We start from the raw sequence: 26,085 nt of genomic DNA, 5'->3' as shown, positions 1-26,085 counted from the left end.
TTCTTTTTCTATTTTTTAAAAAAAATTTTTATTTTTACTTTATTTTACTTTACAATACTGTATTGGTTTTGCCATACATTGACATGAATTCAGCACAGGTGTATATGTGTTCCCAAACATGAACCCCCCTCCCACCAAAATACATAGTCAAAAAAAAAATTTTTTTTATTGGAGTATAGTTCATTTACAATGTTGAAATAGATTCAAGGGTACAGCAAAGTGATTCAGTTATACATATGTATGTATATATTCTTTTTCAGATTCTTTTCCATTATAGGTTATTAGAAGAATTGAATATACTTCCCTGTTCATTTATATCACTTTTTTAGATCCACATAGAAATGATATCATGTGATATTTGTCTTTCTCTGACTTACTTCACTTGACGTGATAATCCCTACATCCATCCATGTTGTTGCAGATGACATTATTTCATTCTTTTTTTTGGGCTCACTAATATTCCTTTATATACATATAACACATCTTCTTTATCCATTCATCTGTTTATGGATATTTAAGTTGCTTCCATGTCTTGGCTATTGTAAATAGTGCTGCTATGAACACTGAGGTGCATGTATCTTTTTGAATTAGAGTTTTTATCTTTTGTGGATATATGCTGAGGAGTGGAATTTGCTGAACCATATTGTAATTCTGTTTTTACATTTTAAAGGAATCTCCATACTGTTTATTCTCCATAGTGGCTCTATCAGTTTACATTCCCAGCAACAGTGTAAGAGGGTTCTCTTTTCTCCATACCCTCTCCAGAATTTGTTATTTGTAGACTTTTTAATGATGGCCATTCTGACCAGTGTGAGGTAGTACCTCTTTTCAGTTTTGATTTGCATTTCAATTAGGATGTTGATCATCTTTTCATGTGCCTATTGGTGATCTTTATGTCTTCTTTGGAGAAAGGTCTATTTAGGTCTTCTGCCCATTTTTTTGATTGAGTTGTTTTTGTTAATATTACTCTCTGTGAGCTATTTGTACATTTTAGAGATTAATCCCTTGTTGGTTTCATTGTTTACAAATATTTTTCCCATTTCATAGGTTGTCTTTTTGTTTTGTTTATTGTTTCCTTTGCTGTGCAAAAGTTTATAAGCTTAGAAGTTTGATTAGGTCCCAATGGTTTATTTTTGTTTTTGTTTCCATGACTCAAATAAATGGCTCCAAAAAGATATTGCTTCAATTTGTGTCAAAGAGTGTCATACCTGTGTTTTTCTCTAGAAGTGTTACAGTACCCAGTCTTACATTTAGGTCTTTAACCCACTGTAAATTTATTTTTGTATGTGTTGTTAGAGAATGTTCTAATTTCATTGTTTTACATGCAGCTGTCCAGTTTTCCTGGCACCACTTATTGAAGAGACTGTGTTCTCTCTGTCTTACATTCTTGCTTCCATTGTCCTAGATTAATTGACCATAAGTGCATGGATTTATTTCTGGGTTTTCTATTCTGTTCCATTAATCTATGTGTCTATTTTTGTGCCAGTATCATACAGTTTTGATTATGTAACTTTATAGTATAATCTGAGGTCAGAATGTGATTTCCTCCAGCTCCTTTTTTCTTTCTCTAGATTGTTTTGTCTACTCAGGGTCTTTTGTATTTCCATATGAATTAAAATTTTTTTGTTGTAATTCTGTATAAAACGTCTTGGTAATTTCATAGGGATTGCACTGAATCTGTAGATTGCCTCAGGCAATATGTTCATTTTGACAGTATTGATTCTCCCAGTGTAAGACCATGGTATATCTTTCCATCTGTTTGTTCTGTCTTCAAGTTCTTTCATTAGCATCTTAAAGATTTTGGAATATAGGTCTTTTGACTTATCAGGTAGGTTTATTCTTAGGTATTTTATTCTTTTTCATGTGGTGGTAAATAGGACTGTTGCCTTAATTTCTTTCCTAATCTTTTGTTGTTAGTATATAAAATGCAACAGATTTATGTGTATTAATTTTGTATCTTATAATTTTACTAAATTCATTCATGAGCTCAAATAGTTTTCTGGTAGTGTCTTTAGGATTTTCTATGAATAGTGACATGTCATCTGCAGACAGTGACAGTTTTACTTCTTCTCTTCAAAGTTAGGTTACTTTTATTTCTTTTTATTCTCTGATTGCTGTGACCAAGACTTCCAAAATCATGTTGAATATAAGTGGTGTGAGTGGACATCTTTCTCTTGTTCCTGATCCTACAGGGAGTGTGTCCAGCTTTTCACCACTGAATATACGTTAGCTGTGGATTTGTCATAGTGAAATTGCTCAGTTTTGTCCAGCTCTTTGTGATCCCATAGGCTGTAGCCTACCAGGCTCCTCCGTCCATGGGATTTTTCAGGCAAGAATACTGGAGTGGGTTGCCATTTCCTTCTTCAGGAGATATTCCTGACTCAGGGATTGAACCCAGGTCTCCCACATTGTAGGCAGATGCTTTACTGTCTCAGCCAAATTTGTCATATATGGTCTTTATGTTGAGGTAGAAAAGATTCTCTATGCTCAATTTCTGGAGAGTTTTCTTTAAATGATAAATCCATGTTGAATTTTATCAGAACCCTTTTCTACATCTATTGAAATGATCATAAGTTTTTATCTTCAGTTTGTTAATGTCGTATATCACACTGCTTGATTTGTAAATATTGAAAACTCGTTAGTCTCCCTGGAGTAAATCTCACTTGATCATGATGTATGATTCTTTTAATATATCATTGGATTTGGTTTGCTGCTGTTTTGTTGAGGATTTTTGCATCAATGTTTCATGGTGGTCTAGTGGTTAAGACTCCTTGCTTTCTGTGCAGGGGGTGCAGGTTCAACCCCTGGTCAGGGAACTAAGATACCATATGCTGCACTGTGTGGCCAAAAACAGAAGTCTAGGATCAGCTGACTTCACAGGATAATTCTACCAAACATTTAGTGAAGAGTTAACACATATCCTTCTGAAACTATTCCAAAAAATTGCAAAGGAAAGAACCCTTCCAAACTCATTCTATGAGGCCATCATCACCCTGATACTAAAACCAAGCAGAGATACAGTAAAAGAAAATTACAGGCCAGTATCACTGATGAACATTTATGCTTTGTTTGGAGTTTTAAAATTGCTGATTTAACTTTATAGTTTATTTATTTATTTATTTTTTGATTTAACTTTAATACTTATGATTGTTTGGTTTATATTTTCTGTTTCTTCCTGGTTTGGTCTTGGAAGATTGTGCCTTTCTAATAATTTATCTATTTTTTTTTAGGCTTTCTATTTTATTGATGTTTAATTGCTCTTGGTAGTCTCTTATGATCCTCTGTATTTCTCTGGTGTCAATTGTAACTTCTCTTTTTTAATTACTGATTTTATTCATTTGGACACTCTCCCTTTTTTCTTGATGACTTTGGCGAAAGGTTTATCAATTTTGTTTATCTGTTCAAAGAGTCAACTTTTAGTTTCACTTTCTATTTCATTTATTTTGCTCTGATCTTTATGAATTCTTCCCTTACACTAACTTTGGATTTTATATGGTGGTCTTTCTCTAATTGCTTTAGGTGTAAAGTTCTGTTGTTTATTTGAGACTTTTCTTGTTTGCTGAGGTAAACTTGCATTGCTATAAACTGGCTTCTTAGAACTACTTTTGCTGCATTTACAGGTTTTGGATCCTTATGTTTTCATTTTCATTTCTCTTTCTGTATCCTTGTGTTTTCATTTGTCTCTACATACATTTTGATTTTCTCTTTGATCTCTTCAGTGATCCATTGGTTGTTTAGTAGCATACTGTTTACCGTCTATGTGTTTTTGTTTTTGTAGTGTTTTTCTTGTAGTTGATTTCTAGTCTCATTGAATTGTGGTCAGAAAAGATGCCTATTACTTGGATTTACTGAGGCTTGTTTTGTGGCATACCATGTGATCTATCCTGCAGAATGTTCCATATGCACTTGAAAAGAACATGTATTATGTTCTTTCAGATGGAATGCTCTCTCTATATCAATTAGGTTCATTTGGTCTGTTGTGTTATTTAAGGCTTATGTTTTCCTTTTTGATTTTCTGTCTGGATGATCTGTCTATTGATATAAGTGGGGTGTTGAAGTTCCCTACTACTCTTGTGTTACAGTTGATTTCTCCTTTCCTATCTGTTAATATTTATCATATATTGAGGTGCTCCTATGTTCAGTTCAGTTCAGTTGCTCAGTCATGTCTGACTCTTTGTGACCCCATGAATTGCAGCACGCCAGGCCTCCCTGTCCATCACCAACTCCCAGAATTCACTCAGACTCACGTCCATCGAGTCGGTGATGCCATCCAGCCATCTCATCCTCTGTCGTCCCCTTCTCCTCCTGCCCCCAATCCCTCCCAGCATCACAGTCTTTTCTAATGAGTCAACTCTTCGCATGAGGTGGCGAAAGTACTGGAGTTTCAGCTTCAGCATCATTCCCTCCAAAGAAATCCTAGGGCTGATGTCCTTTAGAATGGACTGGTTGGATCTCCAAGGGACTCTCAAGAGTCTTCTCCAACACCACAATTCAAAAGCATCAATTCTTCGGCACTCAGCCTTCTTCACAGTCCAACTCTCACATCCAAACATGACCACAGGAGAAACCATAGCCTTGACTAGACGGACCTTAGTCGGCAAACTAATGTCTCTGCTTTTGAATATGCTGTCTAGGTTCATCATAACTTTTCTTCCAGGGGTAAGCGTCTTTTAATTTCATGGTTGCAGTCACCATCTGCAGTGATTTTGGAGCCCCCCTAAAATAAAGTCCGACACTGTTTCCACTGTTTCCTCATCTATTTCCCATGAAGTGATGGGATCAGATGCCATGATCTTCGTTTTCTGAATGTTGAGCTTTAGCCAACTTTTTCACTCTCCTCTTTCACTTTCATCAAGAAGCTTTTTAGTTCCTCTTCACTTTCTGCCATAAGGGTGGTGTCATCTGCATATCTGAGGTTATTGATTAGGCGCATATATATTTATAATTTTATATCTTTGTACTGTATTGATCCCTTGATTATTATGTAGTGTCCTTTTTTGGTCCCCTGTAACAGTTTTTATTCTAAGTCTGTTTCTAAATAAGTCTATTTCATCTGATATAAGTATTGCTGTTTGAGCTTTCTTTTGATTTCCATTTGTGGAATATGTTTTTCAATCCCCTCAATTTCAGTTTGTGTGTCTCTCTAGATCTGAAGCAAGACTCTTGTAAACAGCACTTATACAGGTCTTGTGTTTGTATCTATTCAATTGCTGTATGTATTTTGGTTAGAACACTTAATTTCTTTGCATTTAAGATAATTATCAATATTAATGTTCCTGTTGCCATTTTGTTAATTGTCTTTGGATTTGTTTCGTAAATCTTTGTTCCTTTTTCTTCTTTTGTACTCTCTGCTTGTGTTTTGATGACTGTTGAGTATTTTTAGTTGTATGTTTAGAATTTGTTTTCTTCTTTGTATGTATATCTATTGTAGATTTTTGTCTGTGGGTCAGTTAGTTCAGTTCCTCAGTTGTGTCTGACTCTTTGTGACCCCATGGACTGCAGCACACCAGGCTTCCCTGTCCATCACCAACTCCCAGAGCTTGCTCAAACTCATGTCCATCGCATCGGTGATGCCATCCAAGCATCTCATCCTCTGTTGTCCCTTCCCCGCCTGCCTTCAATCTTTCCCAGCATCAGGGTCTTTTCTAATGAGTCAGTTCTTCGCATCAGGTGGCCAAAGTGTTGGAGGTAACATGCTACTGCTGCTGCTGCTAAGTCCCTTCAGTCGTGTCCAACTCTGTGCGACCCCACAGACGGCAGCCCAACAGGCTGCCCCATCCCTGGGATTCTCCAGGCAAGAACACTGGAGTGGGTTGCCATTTCCTTCTCCAGTGCATGAAAGTGAAAAGTTAAAGTGAAGTTGCTGAGTCGTGTCTGACCCTCACCGACCCCATGGACTGCAGCCTACCAGGCTCCTCTGTCCATGAGATTTTCCAGCCAAGAGTACTGAAGTGGGGTGTCATCGCCTTCTCCAGAGGTAACATGAGGTCTGTGTATATATGTGATTATTTCATGTTACTGATACCTTAATTTTAAATGCATTTAAATAAACTTGCATTTGTTCTCTCTTCTCACAATTACTGTTTTCAATGTCACATTTTTACATTTGATTGTTTTGTGTATCTCTTAACTGCTCATTGTTGATGCAGATGATTTAACTTTTGTCTTTTAACCTTCCCAGTTACTTTGTGTATGTATGAGTTCCTACCTTTACTGTACGTTTGCCTTTGCTGATGAAGTTGTTTTGTAATTTTCTTATTTCTAGTTGTAGCCGTTTATTTATTTATTTTTTTTGGTCTAGAAAAGTTCCTTTACCATTTGTTGTAAAACTGGTTTGATTGTGCTGATTTCTTTTCATTTTTACTTGTCTGTAAACCCTTTGATTTCACAATCAAGTCTGAATGAAAGTCTTGCTTGGTAGCATACTCTTAGTTTTAGCTATTTCTTTTGTATCCCATTAAATATATGGTGTCAATTTTTTCGTGGCCTGAAGAGATTCTGCTGAAAAATCAGCAGATAGCCTTAAGGGAATGCTCTTATATTAGTTGATTTTTTTTCTCTTGCTGCCTTTACTGTTTTCTCTTTATGTTCAATTTTTTTTTTTCATTCTGATTATAATATATCTTGGTTTGTTCCTTTTTGGGTTAATCCTGTACGATAGTCTCTGTGCTTCACTGTTTCATTCTTCAGCTTTCAGAAGTTTTCAGGTATTATTTATTCAAATATTTGTCAGACTTTTTCTCTCTGTGATCTTCTGGGACCCCTATAATGTGAATATTAGTGCTCTTGGTATTGCCCCAGAGATCTTTTAAACTGTCCTCATATCTTTTCATTCTTTTTTTCTTTCTGGTCATCACCAGTGAGTTCCTCTACTCTCTTCCAGCTCACTGATCAATTCCTCTGTAGCATTTATCTACTATCAGTTCGGTTCAGTTCAGTCACTCAGTCATGTCCGACTCTTTGTGACCCCATGAATTGCAGCACACCAGGCCTCCGTGTCCATCACCAACTCCCAGAGTTCACTCAAACTCATGTCCATCGAGTTGGTGATGCCATCCAGCCATCTCATCCTCTGTCGTCCCCTTCTCCTCCTGCCCCCAATCCCTCCTAGCATCACAGTCTTTTCCAATGAGTCAACTCTTTGCATGAGGTGGCCAAAGTACTGGAGTTTCAGCTTTAGCATCACTCCTTCCCAAGAATACCCAGGACTGATGTCCTTTAGAATGGACTGGTTGGATCTCCTTGCAGTCCAAGGGACTCTCAAGAGTCTTCTCCAGCACCACAGTTCAAAAGCATCAATTCTTTGGCACTCACTTTTCTTCACAGTCCAACTCTCATATCCATACATGACCACTGGAAAAACCATAGCCTTGACTAGATGGACATTTGTTGACAATGTAATGTCTCTGCTTTTGAATATGCTGTCTAGGTTCATCATAACTTTCCTTCCAAGGAGTAAGTGTCTTTTAATTTCATGGCTGCAATCACCATCTGCAGTGATTTTGGAGCCCAGAAAAATAAAGTCTGACACTGTTTCCATTGTTTTTCCATCTATTTCCCATGAAGTGATGGGACCAGATGCCATGATCTTCGTTTTCTGAATGTTGAGCTTTAAGTCAACTTTTTCACTCTCCTCTTTCACTTTCTTCATGAGGCTTTTTAGTTCTTCACTTTCTGCCATAAGGGTGATGTCATCTGCATATCTGAGGTTATTGATATTTCTCCCGGCAATCTTGATTCCAGCTTGTGCTTCTTCCAGCCCAGCGTTTCTCATGATGTCCTCTTCATATAAGTTAAATAAGCAGGGTGACAATATACAGCCTGACGTACTCCTTTTCCTATTTGGAACCAGTCTGTTATTCCATGTCCAGTTCTAACTGTTGCTTCCTGACCTGCATACAGGTTTCTCAAGAGGCAGGTCAGGTGGTCTGGTATTCCCATCTCTTTCAGAATTTTCCACAGTTTATTGTGATCCACACAGTCAAAGGCTTGGGCATAGTCAATAAAGCAGAAATATATGTTTTAGGGAACTCTCCTGCTTTTTTTATGATCCAGTGGATGTTGGCAATTTGATCTCTGGTTCCTCTGCCTTTTCTAAAACCAGCTTGAACATCAGGAATTTCACGGTTCAAGTATTGCTGAAGGCTGGCTTGGAGAATTTTGAGCATTACTTTACTAGAATGTGAGATGAGTGCAATTGTGCGGTAGTTTGAGCATTCTTTGGCATTGCCTTTCTTTGGGACTGGAATACAAACTGACCTTTTCCAGTCCTGTGGCCACTGCTGAGTTTTCCAAATTTGTTGACCTATTGAGTGCAGCACTTTCACAGCATCATCTTCCAGGATTTGAAATAGCTCAACTGGAATTGTATCACCTCCACTAGCTTTGCTCATAGTGATGCTTTCCAAGGCCCACTTGACTTCACATTCCAGGATGTCTGGCTCTAGATTAGTGATCACATCATCATGATTATCTTGGTCGGGAAGATCTTTTTTTGTATAGTTCTTCTGTGTATTCCTGCCACCTCTTCTTAATATCTTCTGCTTCTGTTAGGTCCATATCATTTCTGTCCTTTATCAAGCCCATCTTTGCATGAAATGTTCCCTTGGTATCTCTCATTTTCTTGAAGAGATCTCTAGTCTTTCCCATTGTATTGTTTTCCTCGATTTCTTTGCATTGATTGCTGAAGAAGGCTTTCTTATCTATTCTTGCTATTCTTTGGAACTCTGCATTCAGATGTTTATATCTTTCCTTTTCTCCTTTGCTTTTCACTTCTCTCCTTTTCACAGCTATTTGTAAGGCCTCCTCAGACCGCCGTTTTGCTTTTTTGCATTTCTTTTCCATGGGGATGGTCTTGATCCCTGTCTCCTGTACAATGTCACGAATCTCCATCCATAGTTCATCATGCACTCTATCAGATCTAGTCCCTTAAATCTATTTCTCACTTCCACTGTATAATCATAAGGGATTTGATTTAGGTCATACCTGAATGGTCTAGTGTTTTCCCTACTTTCTTCAATTTAAGTCTGAATTTGACAATAATGAGTTCATGATGTGAGCCACAGTCAGCCCCTGGTCTTGTTTTTGCTGACTGTATAGAGCTTCTCCATCTTTGGCTGCAAAGAATATAATCAATCTGATTTTGGTGTTGACCATCTGGTGATGTCCATGTGTAGAGTCTTCTCTTGTGTTGTTGGAAGAGGGTGTTTGCTATGACAAGTGCATTCTCTTGGTAAAATCTATCAGCCTTCGCCCTGCTTCATTCTGTACTCCAAGGCCAAATTTGCCTGCTACTCCATGTAACTCTTGACTTCCTACTTTTGCATTCCAGTCCCCTATAATGAAAAGGACATCTTTTCTCGGTGTTATTTCTAAAAGGTCTTGTTAGTCTTCATAGAACTGTTCAACTTCAGCTTCTTCAGCATTACTGGTTTGGGCATATACTTGAATTACTGTGATATTGAATGATTTGCCTTGGAAATGAACAGAGATCATTCTGATGTTTTTGAAATTGCATCTAAGTACTGCATTTGGACTCTTTTGTTGACTATGCTGGCTATTCCATTTCTTTTAAGGGATTCCTGCCTGCAGTAGTAGATATAATGGTCATTTGAGTTAAATGCACCTATTTCAGGGCACTTTAGTTCTCTGATTCCTAGGATGTCGATGTTCACTCTTGCCATCTCCTGTTTGACCACTTCCAATTTGCCTTGATTCATGGACCTAACATTCTAGGTTCCTATGCAATATTGCTCTTTACAGCGTCAGACCTTGACTCTATCACCAGCCACATCCACAGGTGGGTATTGCTTTTGCTTTGGCTCCATCCCTTCATTCTTTCTGGGGTTATTTCTCCACTGATCTCCAGTAGTATATTGGGCACCTACCGACCTGGGGAGTTCCTCTTTCAGTATCCTATCATTTTGCCTTTTCATGGGGTTCTCAAGGCAAGAATACTGAAGTGGTTTGCCATTCCCTTCTCCAGTGGACCACATTCTGTCAGACCTCTCCACCATGACCCGCCCGTTTTGAGTGGCCCCACAGGGCATTGCTTAGTTTCATTGAGTTAGACCAGGCTGTGGTCCGTGTGATTAGATTGACTAGTTTTCTGTGATTATGGTTTCAGTTTGTCTGCCTTCTGATGCCCTCTTGCAACACTTACCGTCTTACTTGGGTTTCTCTTACCTTGGACGTGGGGTATCTCTTCATGGCTGCTCCAGCAAAGCGCAGCCGCTGCTCCTTACCTTGGATGAGGGGAATCTCCTCACAGCTGCCCCTCCTGACCTTGAACATGGAGTGGATCCTCTTGGCCCTCCTGTGCCTGCACAGCCACTGCTCCTTGGACATTCAGTTATTCTTCGTCTCTGGTCATTCTTTCTTTCTTTATTTTTTCTACCTCTTTGTTAAGAACTTCTAACTTCTTGCTCTGTGCATCTCTTGTCCTCCTTAGTTCTTTGGTCACGTTATAGTCATTCCTCTGCCCTCTTTCTTGGGTGGGTTGTCTATTTCTACTTCACTTAGTTCTTTTGAAATTTTATCTCATTCCTTCTACTGTAATGTTTTTTTTTTTTTGCTTCATTTAAAAAAAAGTCTAAATTGCTATTTGTGTTTTTATGTATGTGGTAGGTTAGTTACATTTCTCAACTTTGGAGAAGTGGCCTTCTGTAGGAGATGTCATGTGCATTCCAGGTCTTAAGTAGGTCTTGATGTTAATATGTCAAGATTGCAGCCACTAGTAGCAGTGTTCACATGGTTGAATGTTTCCAAATATGCCTACTATCAGTGGTTATATCACCAATGTGAGCTGCCGGGGTCCAGCCCCGGTGAATCCAGGGTAATTCGAAGGTGGGGACGGAGTTGGCGTCCTTGGAAAAATACATATTTAATTACAGATATATAAAGAGATTAGAAATGGATAGTGTAGTAGGAAGATTAGTGGAGAAAAAGAGGCTGAATAACTTGGATTATGTGGAATAGCATCCATGCTCCAGATGGGAATTCAGCCGGAAAAATGAGGAGCAAGAAAGAATGACATGGGAGTATCAGTCTTTCCGGAAACTGAGCCGATTTCTTTATTTTTCAGGTTTGTTTATATACCTTTTTGTTATACATAGGGATGAATACAGAGTCACGTGGGGGTCAGCAGACCTGACCCTTGTCACAATCAGGTGCTTCATATAAAATTATACAAAGGTCTTATGAGTTTCATCATCTTCTGGCCATGAGGTCTGCTGACATTTTATGGCCCTTTCTGATACCGGTCAGTTAACCAGAAAACTTATTTTTCCAGGGGTGATTTTTTCTTAAATCAGGTGCCACCCTCCAAATAAAGTTGCATTCCTATAGGGTGAGGGTGTAGTGAGTTACAATCAAGAAAGGAATTTACTTAACCTAAGGTTTAACATGATTAATTTTAAAGGTTAATACTTATTTCTCCTATATGCTAGTTATATTCATTATAAAGGCAGGAATATGGAGATTTAGCAGCAAATATTGGCTCAACAAATGTAAACCCTTCACCAATGTTTCCCTTAAGATCTATTTAGTCTTAAGATAGTGATAAAGTTACATTTTTGCATATCAAGGACACAGTGATTTATAGTGATTTATAACAAAGTACAGTGATCTATAACAAAAGAGAAAATTCATTAACTCAAAAAGTCTAGTATTGCTAACATCAAAAAACTACTATATTTCCTTTTCTATATTCCAAATACATTGATTAATATATTCCCAGGTGCCTAAGGATATGGAGGCCTGATGGCAATCATTGACTCATCAATGAAAAAAGCCGTATGCTAATACTCCAAACTCTCTGTGCTGTTTATGGTTGAGAGGTTGTCACACAAGCTAGTCTGTCAGCAGAGAGGTTTGACCTGAGACATCCTTGTCACACCCAGGGCAGAGAATTAGCAGTAATTATTGGCACGACAAATGAAAAAACCCTTCACCAATATAATTCCTAATCAACCCACTAATACTATACTAATGATCTTCTAACTTCTCAAAAGAGTCTGTATTTAGAAAGTTTTAAAACATCCCGTGCCTCTCACAGTTGGGAGGCTGTAAACAATCACATGCGGCCGGACGAGCCTGATAAGGCAGGCCAGAGAACCTTCAGAGTTCGTAAGTTGAAACACTCTTATCACGCCCAGGAATTTTTATTAACTTGGAGCTGCAAGTTAACTCCTTCTCCGAGAGAAATGGTTATGGGGGAGAGCTCCCCGTAAAGTACTCTGGTTTTGGGGGTAGATGCTCAGGAACAGGGGGTTTCCTGAGGCTTGATCACGCCTTTGCGTATGCCAAGCTTCCTTCCTCATGACCTTTGCCATGGGCGGAGTTCCTCACGCTGGCTCCCAACAGTGAGCTGCAGCCGTACCATGCTTATTGAGACTCTCCAGGATCAGTAGGTGGGTCTAGCTTAGGCACCTGTCATATTCTTTTGCCCTGGGTCCTGGTGCACATAAGATTTTGTGTGTGCTCTTGGGACTGACGTCTCTTTATCCCCTAGTCCTGTGAAGATCCTGAAATTAAGCTCCACTGGCCTTGAAAGCAAAATGCTTTGAAGGGGCTCATCTTCCCAGTGCTGGACTTCTAGTGCTGCTTCCCAGACTAGCGAGCTTGACCTGGGGCTCAAGAACTCTTATTCCCGTGGAATAATCTGTGTAGTATAATTATTTTCCAGTTTGTAGGTTGCCATTCTGGGAGTTATGAAGTTTCATTATTTTGCGAGTTTGCTCCTCCTGCCTGTCTCTTTGGTTCCTTCTTGATATCTTTAGTTGTAGGAGATCCTTTCTGGTAAGTTCCAGTCTTTTTCATGCATGGTTATTCTGAAGATAGTTGTGATTTTGATGTGGTTGTGGGAGGGGTTGAGCTCAGGATCTATTTACTCATCCGTCTTGATAAAAACTCTGTTCTCTAATTTCTATTTCATATTTCATCCTTTGGGTAGATTTGGTTTTAGTTTGCTTCTGTTTATCTAGTTTCTTCAGGTATAAAGTTAAGTTAAGCATTTATATTACAAGTTTTCTTCTGTTTTAATTGTATCTCAAATGTTTTGATATGTTAACTTTTTATCTTCATTGTTTCAAAGCTATTTTCTTATCACTAATTAGTACACTTTCTTTTCAACTAAAATAAGTCCCTTTAAAATTTCTTGTCAGACTGGTTTAATATTGATGAACTCTTTTATCTTTGTCTATAAAACTTGGAAGCTTTATTATTCAGAGTTGAAGAAGAGATAGAATTTTTTTCTAGCATTCTGAATATATTGTGCTGTTCTCTTCTGGCCTGCAGAGTTTTTTGCTGAAAAATTGCTAATAGTCTTATAGCAATTCTCTTGTATGTAAAACATTTTCTCTTGCGGCTCTTAGCATTGTCCTTCTACTTAACTTTGGACATTAAAATTATAATGTGCTTTGGAGTGGGGATCTTTGCATTTTTAAAAAAGATAGTGGGCTTCCCTAGTCCAAATGTCTGTTTTCTTACCCATGTTAGGGAAGTTTTCAATCATTGTCTCTACAGACAAAATTTCTACCCCTTTTTCTTCTCCTAGGACTTCTGTAAATGCAAATGTTTGTTCGTTTATTATTTTGTAGCCCCTTATGCTATCTTTCCTATTTTAAATTCTTTCTTCTGTTTGTTTTTCTGATTGAGTTCCACTGCATTTTCTTTGGGTTGACTGAGTTTTTTTCTTCTGCTTCACCTACTCCACCGTTGACTCTTTCTACTGTATTTTTCACTTGTTATTGTATTCTACAGTTCTGTGACTACTCTTTGATAGTTTCTTATATTTTCTCTCTCTGTGTTAAAGTTCTCACTATATTCATTGACTCATCTCTCCAGTTCAGTGAGCATCTTTAAGACAAGTACTTTAAACTCTTTATCAGGTAAATTACATGTCTCCATTTCATTGAGTTTTTTTTCTTTTAATGAGTTTTCTATCTTGTTCTTCCAATTGGAACACAGTCCTCTGTTTTTTCATCTTGCTTGACTTTCTGTGTTGGTTTTTATACAGTAGATGAAAAACCACCGCTCCTAATCTTGGCATGTCCTTGTGTAAGAGTGAAACTTGTTGTTCAACCCTGCTCCAGCTCTTTGTCATCTCTCAAAACTTTGTGCTTATCGAAGTAGCATATTAGTGTCTTGAAGGGGAGATGCTTAGTACTTAGATTCTGGTTGTTTGGAAACTAGATCTTCAGGCAGCTGCTTTCAAAAGTATGCACATGTATATAGTCCTGTGGGATTGCAAGTGTACGCACTGTTCTCCAGGATATCTAGCAGTGTTTCCTCAGCAGAAGTCATAAAACCTGGGGCTCCAAATAAGTGTATATGCTCTTTTCTGGGAGATATTGGAGAGCTGGAGCGAAGCAAAGGGAGTATGCCAAGATGGTGTCCACAGACTGCATTCCTTGAGAGAAGCTCTGTCATTTGCACTAGATGTGTGCTAAACCTGAAGCCTTCCTCAGTATGTTATCTACACAGTGCTCTGGGATTTGCAGCTTGCCAAGAGCCATCTCTTCAATAGTTGCAGTCCTTTGTGTCTCAGAAATGCAAGCCCCCTAGCCACCAGAGCCAGGCAATCAAGGAGCATTCCCTGGAGGGCAGCTTCAAAAACTGGGGTAATACTTTTAAAAACTAGGGCAGATGGAGTACTCAAAGATAGCACTTACCCTCTGAAGTGTCTGGGAAACATTACACTTAACCAATAGATGTGCATGTAATTAGAAGTCTGCCTCTCAGGCTGCAGTCTTGATGATTATCTAAGAGGCCTCCATAACAGAAAGACTGTTGAAACTAATAGACGAATTCAGTAAATTTGCAGGATACAAAACAAATGTACAGAAATCTGTTGTGTTTCTATACACCACTAATAAACTGTCAAAAGCAGAAATAAACAACCCATTTACAATGCATCAAAAAGAATATGATACCTAGGAATAAATTTAACCAAGGAAGTGAAAGAACTCTATATTGAAAATTACAAGATATAGATGAAAGAAATTGAAGAAGACACAAACAAATGGAAAGATATTCCATGCTCATGGATTGGGAGAATCAAGGTTGTTAAAATTTCCATACTACCCAAAGCAATCTACATATTCAATGCAATCCCTATAAAATTCCCATGGTATTTTTCAAAGAAACAGGAAAATAATCCTTAAATTTGTATGGAACTACAATCACCAAATAACAAAGCAATCTTGAGAAAGGAAACAAAGCTGGAGTCTTCATATTCTCTGATTTCAGAGTATATTACAAAACTATATTCATTAAAATAATATTATACTGACATGAAAAGATATACCCAGGTTGGTGGAACAGACTATAAATAAACCCAACAGACAGAAATAAACCCAAATATATATGGTTAATAAATTTATGACAGAAGAACCAAAAATATATGATTGAGAAAGGACAGACTTTTCAATAAATGGTATTAGGAAAACTGGACAGTGACATACAAAAGAATGAATTGATCACTGTTTTATACAATACACAGAATAAACTCAAAATGGATTAAAGACTTGAATATAAGACCCGAAATCATAATTCTTCTTAGTAGAAGACAAATGCACTAACTTGAAAACATATATGCATGCCTGTGTTCACTGAAGCATTATTTGCAGTAGCAAAAATATGAACCAATCTGAGTATCTGGATAAATTAATGATTAAATAAATTGTTATGTACATTTATCAATATAGTGGAATGTTATTCAGCCTTAAGAAGAAAGTGCTGCCATTTTTGGCAATATGGATGAATCTTGAGGATGTTAAAACTCTACATTGATAAAACGAAGATCATGGCATCCAGTCCCATCACTAAATGGCAAATAGATGGGGAAACAATGGAAACAGTGAAAGACTTTATTTTCTTGGGCTCCAAAATCACTGCAGATGGTGGCTGCAGCCATGAAATTAAAAGACGCTCCTTGGAAGAAAAGCTATGACCAACCTAGGCAGCATATTAAAAAGTAGAGACATTACTTTGCTGACAAAGTACATGTAGTCAAAGCTATGGTTTTTCTAGTAGTCTTGTTTGGTTGTGAGAGTTGGACCATAAAGAAAGCTGAGTGCTGAAGAATAGATGCTTTGAACCGTGGTGTTGGAGAAGACTCTTGAGAGTCCCTTGGATGGCAAGGAGATCAAACCAGTTAATCCTAAAAGGCAATCAATCCTGAACATTCATTGGTAGGACTGATTTTGAAGCTGAAACTCCAATACTTTGGCCACCTGATGCAAAGAGGAGACTCATTGGAAAAGACCCTGATGCTGGAAAAGATTGAAGGCAGGAGAAGGGGACAACAGAGGATGAGATAGTTGGATGGCATCACCAATGCAATGGACATGAATTTGAGTAAGCTGTGGGAGTTGGTGATGGACAGGGAAGCCTGGCATGCTGCAACCCATGGGGTAGCAAAGAGCCAGACAAGACTGAATGACTGAACTGAACTGAGGATATTATGTTAGTAAAATAAGCCAGACACAGAAAGACAAATACTACATCTCACTTTTATGTGGAATCTACAATAGTCAAACCCATAGACACAGTGCAGTGGTATTTGTCAGAGGCTGCAAGCCAACAGGAACAGGGAAGTGTTGGTTAAAGGCTATAAAGTTTGATCTATGCAAATAAGTAAGTTCTGGAAATTTAATAAACAGTAGCATAACTGTAGTAAGCAATTATTGTATTGTAAAATTTAAATTTTCTGAGAGGGTTGATCTTATGTGCTCTTACCACACACACACACATGCACACATACAAGAAAAAAGAAAATGGTAACTATATGAGAGTTGATATGTTAATTAGCATGATTGTGGCAGTTATTTCACATTGCATAAGTATATCAAAACATCGGCTTATAATTTAAGTGTATATATGTATATATTTCAACTATGATTAAATAAAGGTGTAAATATTCTAAAAGTTTAGAATAAACAAGTTGTGAAAGTTTTCAAGTCTTTAAATGTTGTTTTTTTTCTAGCCAGAATCAACTGTTTCAACTGATTTAATTCCTCTTTATCTAGAAATGCATATCGTGGTAGACAAAGCTTTGGTATGTGTTTTACTTTTTCTTTGCACTTGAATATTTGATACGAATGTATGATTATCCCTAGCTAGAAAGGAACTTAAATATTCCAGTCTTCTTACTTCCATGTCACTCCCAGAGAACAGTGAAGAACCAAATATTCAAAATTGCACTAATTCTATCAGAAATATTTTATTTGAAATCTCTTTGTGACAAACCTGCATAACAAAATGGTTTTATTATTATTTTTCTGATAGTTCACAACTTTAGAGTCTCTCTCAATCCATAAAATTTTTAATGGTGATATTTTTAAGTGAAATTCTTTAAGCATTAATTCTTGTTTTAGGGTACCTGAAGAGCAGCATGTAGTCTAGAAAATGTTTGGCTAATAAGATATTTATTGGCACAGAATTAATGATGATATAACCATTTATGATAAGCCTGGTGGCCTGCCATCTATGGGGTCGCACAGAGTCGGACATGACTGAAGCAACTTAGCAGCAGCTTACGTTAAAGTATCAAGATTTTTTAATGGTTTTATTCATGCAGCTGATTGAGTCTAGTCTAAATGCTCCTCTAGATTACTTATTCCCATAAACAATTTGAGGACCTCTGAACTTCAGACTCTTGAGGTGATAACTTAGTTTGTTTTCAGTAAAATGTTGCTTTATTTCTCCCATACTTCAAAGATTTCAGAAAACAGGGATAAAACATATTTTATAGATTTTTTTTCTGAAATATTTGATTATCACATCTGTGGAAAACCACAGAGAATGTGAATCATACTGATTTCCAATTCTATTTGTAGGATTGTAAAGCTTGTCAGGAAGTGAGTTGAGAGTTTGAGACGGGAGAGATTTAGGGAAGGATATTAAAATACTTATTAAATGAGTATTAGGGAAAAGAGCAAAAGGAACATTAGGAGAAAGCTGAGATATTTCTGGTAAAGATGACTAAATTTCCAGGAAATATTTTGATTTATGAAAATTATTTTGTTTTAGGATTCAGTTCAGTTCAGCCACTCAGTTGTGTCCAACTCTTTGTGACCCCATGAACCACAGCACACCAGGACCCCCTGTCCATTACCAACTCCCGGAGTCCACCCAAACCCATGTCCATCAAGTTGGTGATGCCATCCAGCCATCTCATCCTCTGTCGTCCCCTTCTCCTCCTGCCCTCAATCTTTCCCAGCATCAGGGTCTTTTCCAGTGAGTCAGCTCTTCGCATCAAGTGGCCAAAGTACTGGAGTTTCAGCTTCAGCATCAGTCCTTCCACTCAACACCCAGGACTGATCTCCTTTAGGATGGACTGGTTGGATCTCCTCACATTCCAAGGGACTCTCAAGAGTCTTCTCCAACACCACAGTTCAAAAGCATCAATTCTTGTTTCAGGACTATGTTGTTTTAAGAGCTTCTTGTCCAAATTGCCAGATTTGCCAGTTATAAAATGCTGATTAAGCATCTCTTTTCTATGTTTTTGCAAATATTTATATATTCTTTAATAAGACAAATATTGAGCTAAATATGACATCGGTGTTACCAGATATTGGGCATGTAAAGAAGAATAGTGATATCTTCAGTCCCTTCACAAATTTTAAATCCACAATTGTAGCCTAGTGAATTCAGTGCCAGATTGAGGGAGTCTATGGTACAATAAAAACACAGTGTAAAGTTTCCAGTTCAAGGTGGTGGAGTAAAAGAACATGCACTCATCTCTTCCTGCAAGAGCACCAAAATCGTAATGAGGTGTTGAACAGCCATTGACAGGATGATGATGGAACCCCATGTCCCCAGAAAAGATACCCCATGTCCAAAGACAAGAAGCCACATTGAGACAGTAGGAGGGGTGCAAACATGATAAAATCCTCTACCTGCCAGCTAGGCCACCCACAGTCTGGAGAAAAATAATACCAAAGAAGTTCTCCTTCTTCCCTGTTGTGATGATTCTGAGCCTCACGTCAGGCTTCCCAGCTAGGAGATCTGGCAAAGGGACTGGGAATGCCCACAGAACCTGACTTTGGAGGCAGCAGGACTTGATTATAGGATTTCCATAGGACTGAGGGAAACAGAGACTTGACTCTTGGAAGGCACAAACAAAATCTTCCATATACCAAGACCCAAGGGAAAGGAGCAGTGACCCCACAGGAGGCCGAATCAGACCTACCTGCTAGTGTTGGAGAGTCTCCTGTGGAGGTGTGGGTCAGCAGTGGCTTCTGCAGGGATGATGGCACTGGCAGCAGTCCTGGAAAATGCCTCTTGGTGTAAGTCCTTCTGGAGGTTGCCATTAACCCCACACAGAGTTCATAGACCCCAGGGCTGGGCTGCCACAAGCCAGACAACTAATAGAAAGGAAGCACAACTCCACCCATCAGCAAATAATTGGATTAAAGATTTAATGAGCATGGCCCTGCCCACCAGAACAAGACCCAGTTTCTTTCACTGCCAGTCCCTCCCATCAGGAAGCTTCCACAAGGCTCTTAGCCTCATCTACCAGAGGAAGACAGAAAAAGAAAGAAGAACCACACTCCTACAATGGCTAGAACAAAAGCCACATTACAGAAGTTACTCAGAATGAAAAAGCAGAACATTATGTCTCAGATGAAGGGACAAGAAAAAACTCCAGAAAAACAACTAAATGAAGTGGAGATAGGCAACCTTCCAGAAAAAGAATTCAGAATGGTGATAGTGAAGATGATCCAGGGTCTTGGAAAAAGAATGAAGATGTAAAAAATGTTTACCAAAGGCCTAGAAGAACTGAAGAACAAATGAACAGAGATAACAGTACACTAGAGATGAAGAATCAATAGCAGAATGACTGAGGCAGAGAAACGGATAAGTGATCTGGAGAACAGAAGGGTGGAAATCACGGCTGCAGAAAAGAATACAGAAAAAATAATGAAAAAAGTGAAGACAGCCTATGAGACGCTTGGGACAACATTAAACCCATGAGCAGTCACATTACAGGGGTTCTGGAAGGAGAAGGGAAAAAGGACCTGAGAAAATATTTGAAGAATAATAGCTGAAAAATTCCCTAACATGGGAAAGGATATAGTCAACCAAGTCCAGGAAGCACAAAGAGTCCCAGGCAAGATAAACCCAAGGAAGAACACACTGAGACACATAGTAATCAAAATGACAAAAATTAAAGACAAAGATAAAATATGCAACAAGGGAAAAAGGACAAATAATATACAAGGGAACTCCCATAAAGTTATCAGCTGATTTCTCAACAGAAATCTCGCTTTTTTTACAAGCCAGAAGGAGTGGCACAATATATTTGAAGTGATAAAAGGAAAAAAACCTACAACCAAGAATACCCAGCAAGACTCTTGTTCATATTTGATGGAGAAATCAAAAGCTTTCCAGACAAGCAAAGTTTAATAGGATTCCTCACCATGAAACCAACGTTACAACAAATGTTAAAGGAACTTCTCTAGGCAGGAAACACAAGAGAAGGAGAAGACCTACACAAAATAAACCTCAAATAATTAAGAAAACAGTATCAGATCATACATACTGATAATTTATCTTAAATGTAAATGTGAACCAAATGATGCTGTAAAGAGCAGTATTGCATAGGAACCCGGAATGTTAGGTCCACGAATCAAGGCAAATTGGAAGTGGTCCAACAGGAGATGGCAAAAGTGAACATTCTAGACATTCTAGAAATCAGTGAACTAAGATGGACTGGAATGGGAGAATTTAATTCAAATGACCATTATATCTACTACTGTTGGCAGGAATCCCTTAGAAGAAATGGAGTAGCCATCATGGTCATCAAAAGAGTCCAAAATGCAGTACTTGGATGCGATCTCAAAAACAACAGAATGATCTCTGTTCGTTTCCAAGGGAAACCATTCACTATCACGGTAATCCAAGTCTATGCCCAAACCAGTAATGCTGAAGAAGCTGAAGTTGAACGGTTTTATAAAGACCTACAAGACCTTCTAGAACTAACACCCAGAAAAGATGTCCTTTTCATTAGAGGGGACTGGAATGCAAAAGTAGGAAGTCAAGAGTTACATGGAGTAGCAGGCAAATTTGACCTTGGAGTACAGGATGAAGCAGGGCAAAGGATAATAGAGTTCTGCCAAGAGAACGCACTTGTCATAGCAAACACCCTCTTCCAACAACACAAGAGAAGACTCTACACAGGGACATCACCAGATGGTCAATACCGAAATCAGATTGATTATGTTCTTTGCAGCCAAAGATGGAGAAGCTCTATACAGTCAGCAAAAACAAGCCTGGGAGCTGACTGTGGCTCAGATCATGAACTCTTTATTGCAAAATTCAAACTGAAATTGAAGAAAGTAGGGAAAACCACTAGACCATTCAGGTATGACCTAAATCAAATCCCTTATGATTATACAGTGGAAGTGAGAAGTAGATTTAAGGGACTAGATTTGACAGACAGAGTGCGTGATGAACTATGGACGGAGGTTCGTGACATTGTACAGGAGACAGGAATCAAGACCATCCCCAAGAAAAATAAATACAGAAAAGCAAAATGGCTGTCTGAGGAGGCCTTACAAATAGCTCTGAAAAGAAGAGAAGTGAAAAGGAAAGGAGAGAAAGAAAGATATACCCATTTGAATGCAGAGTTTCAAAGAATAGCAAGGAGAGATAAAGAAAGCCTTCCTCAGTGATCAATGCAAAGAAATAGAGGAAAACAACAGAATGGGAAAGACTAGAGATCTCTTCAAGAAAATTAGAGATAGCGAGGGAATATTTCATGCAAACATGGGCTCAATAAAGGACAGAAATGGTATGGACCTAACAGAAGCAGAAGATATTAAGAAGAGGTGGCAAGAATACACAGAAGAACTGTACAAAAAAGATCTTCATGACCCAGAGAATCATGATGGTGTGGTCACTCACACTCACCTAGAGCCAGACACCCCGGAATGTGAAGTCAAGTGGGCCTTAGAAAGCATCACTACAAACAAAGCTAGTGGAGGTGATACAATTCCAGTTCAGCTATTTCAAATCCTGGAAGATGATGCTGTGAAAGTGCTGCACTCAGTATGCCAGCAAATTTGGAAAACTCAGCGGTGGATACAGGACTGGAAAAGGTCAGTTTTCATTCCAATCCCAAAGAAAGACAATGCCAAAGAATGCTCAAACTACCGCACAATTGCACTCATCTACATGGTAGTAAAGTAATACTCAAAATTCTCCAAGCCAGGCTTCAGCAATACATGAACCATGAACTTCAAGATGTTCAAGCTGGTTTTAGAAAAGGCAGAGGAAAGTGAAAGTGAAAGTGAAGTCACTCAGTCGTGTCTGACTCTTTGCGACTCCATGGACTGTAACCTACCAGGTTCCTCCATCCATGGGATTTTCCAGGCAAGAATACTGGCAACCAGAGATCAAATCGCCAACATCTGCTGGATCATGGAAAACATAAGAGAGTTCCAGTAAAACATTTCTGTTTTATTGACTATGCCAAAGCCTTTGACTGTGTGGATCACAGTAAACTGTGGAAAAATCTGAAAGAGATGAAAATACCAGACCACTTGACCTGCCTCTTGAGAAACCTGTATGCAGGTCAGGGGGATGACCCACTGAGATGTTATGGGGAGGGAGGTGGGAGGGGGGCTCATGTTTGGGAACACATGTAAGAATTAAAGATTTTAAAATTAAAAAAAAAAAAAAAAAAAAAAAAAAAACAGTTAGAACTGGACATGGACCAACAGATTGGTTCCAAACAGGAAAAGGAATACTTATGTCAAGGCTGTATATTGTCACCCTGCTTATTTAACTTCTATGCAGAGTACATCATGAGAAACGCTGGGCTGGATGAAGCACAAACTGGAATCAAGATTGCCTGGAGAAATATCAATAACCTCAGATATGCAGATGACACCACCCTTATGGCAGAAAGTGAAGAAGAAATAAAGAGCCTCTTGATGAAATTGAAAGAGGAGAGTGAAAAATTTGGCTTTAAGCTGAACATTCAGAAAACTAAGATCATGGCCTCCAGTCCCATCACTTCATGGCAAATTTTGGGAAACAGTGGAAACAGTGACTGACTTAATTTTTCTGGGCTCCAAAATCACTGCAAATGGTGATTGCAGCCATGAAATTAAAAGACGCTTACTCCTTGGAAGGAAAGTTATGACCAACCTAGATAGCATGTCAAAAAGCAGAGACATTACTTTGTCAACAAAGGTCATCTAGTCAAGGCTATGGTTTTTTCAGTAGTCATGTATGGATGTGAGAGTTGGACTCTAAAGAAAGCTGAGTGTTGAAGAATTGATGCTTTTGAACTGTGGTGTCAGAGATGACTCTTGAGAGTCCCTAGGATTGCAAGGAGAACCAACCAGTCCATCCTAAAGGAGACCAGTCCTGGGTGTTCATTGGTAGGACAGATGTTGAGGCTGAAACTCCAATATTTTGGCCACCTAATGTGAAGAGCTGACTCATTTGAAAAGACCCTGTTTTTGGGAAAGGTTGAGGGCAGGAGGAGAAGGGGACGACAGAGGATGAGATGGTTGGATGGCATCACTGACTCAGTGTATATGGTTTTGGATGAACTCCGGGAGTTGGTGATGGACAGGGAGGCCTGGAGTGCTGTGGTTCATGAAGTCGCAAAGAGTTGGACACAACTGAGTGACTCAACTGAATTCAACTGAACCAAGTGACATAGACTCGCTGAGTGGATGAAAACATGTGCATGTATGCTCTTCCACTTACCATATCACTCTACTTAATCCCCCAATTAGTACGTAATTATTTTATACTGTTAGGTTCATCATGTTTCAATTATGACTGGAAATTCCAATTATCTTTTATGTTTGTTTGCCTATTGATTGTGAAAACTGATAAACATATTTTACTATTTTGATTATATAATGATTATTTGTTTTAATGCGACTGTATCATGGTTGATCAACAGAAAATAATAGAATCACTAAAGCTACCATTTAATAGATAATCCTGTAATCACTTTAAAAAAATTAAATGTATATCAGAATTTTCTTGAAATTAAAAAAAAACAAAAACAATTGCCAAAGTACCGTTTTTGTTTTCCAAAGCTCCAGATGTGTTTCTAAGGAGCAGGCATGTCTGAAAACAACTGGATTATATGATGACGTTTTGCTTTTTCTATTTTGTATTCGGTCTTCTCATTTCATTTAGTTTGTGTGTTCTGATTTCTCTGTCTCTTTTTTGATGTGGTTGTTCTTTCTCAAGCCTTTTGTGTGTGTGTGTGTGTGTGTATATATGTATATATATGTGTGTATATATATATGTATAAATAGTGTGTATAATATATATTTTGGAAAATTTATGAATTTTGCCTATCTAAAATATTTATGACATTTTGATTCCGCTTGTTTGACTCAGTATGAATAAAATGCTAGATTTCTAATTTATGTTCACTCAAAACATTGATATAGTTCCATGTATTTTGGCATCTAGTATTACTGCTGAAATTCTAGAAAATTTATTATCTTAATGATTTTTTAAAAAAAGTTCAAATCAGGCTTGAAACTTTTAATCCAATTCTGAGACTTTAAATATTATGTTTTTAAAAAAAGCCAGGAAATTAACATGTGATACAGTATTACTAACTGAAGTGCAGATTTTGTTCACATTTCACAAAATTTTATGCTAGTGTCCATTATTTGTTTTCACACATTATTCAAGACTCCACATTGTATTTAATTGCACTGAGAAGCTTCAGCTGCATGCAACAAGTTCTGGTAAATTCTCTTCATTTTTATTCTATTGCAGATATTTTGTGATTTTCCTTCTTTAGGGCATTTTAGATATATTCATCATTGAAAATTGGATTACCACATATATGGGATTTTTAAAAGTATCTTGGGTATTAATTTCTCATTTGGGTATTAATTTCTCACCAAAATAGTTTCTTCTCTGCAGTCACCCTCTGTTTTTTTCAGTTGTCTAACTTTATTGAGGTTTTCAGTGGCTAAGTCAAAGAACTCTTGGTAAATGCCACATTGCACTTGAAAATATGTGGGTTATTTTCAAATATCTTTTGATATTTATTTCTAAAATAATTCCAGAGTGATAAGAGAACAGACTCTGTATGATTTCAGCACCTTTATACCATGAAATTTTTATACCTTGTTTTATGTCCCTGGACCCTGGAGAAGGGAAAGGCTACCCATTCTAGTATTCTAGCCTGGAGAATTCCATGGACTGTATAGGCCATGGTGTCGCAAAGAGTGGGACACGACTGAATGACTTCCACTTCACTTATGTCCCTGGATATATTCCAGTGTCTCCTAGTTTACATCTATGGGAACTTGAATAGAATTTTTATCCTACTGTTGTGTGAAAATTGTATAAATCTTAATTATATTGAATTAGCTCATAGTGCTCTTCAGGTTTACTATATCCTTCTACTTCTCTGTATATTCATTCCATTAATTTTTGAGAATCTGATATTGAAAGTCCAACTAAGAATCTTAATTTACCTACTTAAAAAATAATTGTAATACATAGTGGAACTATATGTAACCTTGTTCTGTATTTCCCAAATCTCTTGTAAGTGTGTTATCATACTTTCATAATTTAAAAAATAAAAGAAAAACAGTGCATTACTGGAGAAAGACATAGAGACACAGCTGTAACCTGGGATACTATAAGAACATGTAAGTAGGTGTTTGAAAATGTAGATTTTATTATTATTTAGGCATGTTGATGACAACAGATGGGGAGATGATTGCTATTGGAAAGACGCTTTGTTTCACAGTTCCCAGCAGGAAAGGGCGTACCACGTCATGCCATGCGGGGAATCACCAAGAGTAGGTCAAGAGACAGAAGGAGCCATAGAAAACATGGCAGGAACCTTTATTATGGTTCCTATAGGAAGAAGTAGCAAGGTAAGGTAAACAGGTTTAGGATCGGCTAGTTTGGAAAGTTGCAGTGGGTTCTGGAGAATCGAGGTTGTTTAAAGGTATTTCGTACCTTGCCTTTGGATGATTAGGGCAGGGGAATTGGAGCATGAGAACCTGGTGGCTCAGATTGTAAAGAATCTGCCTGCAGTGCAAGAGATGCAAGAGACCTGGGCTAGATCCC

The 26,085-nt window shown here is 38.0% G+C and overlaps 1 protein-coding gene across 1 annotated transcript in view; it reads left to right on the top strand.

Moving 5' to 3' along the window:
* The window catches only part of LOC138078042 (disintegrin and metalloproteinase domain-containing protein 32-like), a 179,474-nt gene that overhangs the window by 40,528 nt on the left and 112,861 nt on the right, over window positions 1–26,085 (top strand). The window contains exon 7 of the mRNA XM_068970509.1: window positions 16,988–17,059. Within this exon, the coding sequence (XP_068826610.1) occupies window positions 16,988–17,059 (72 nt within the window). The remainder of the gene's footprint in view (window positions 1–16,987; window positions 17,060–26,085) is intronic.

Source organism: Capricornis sumatraensis, chromosome 4 (genome assembly GCF_032405125.1).
Source record: "Capricornis sumatraensis isolate serow.1 chromosome 4, serow.2, whole genome shotgun sequence".
NCBI lineage: Eukaryota > Metazoa > Chordata > Mammalia > Artiodactyla > Bovidae > Capricornis > Capricornis sumatraensis.
This window is presented reverse-complemented; position numbering and strand designations above follow the sequence as displayed.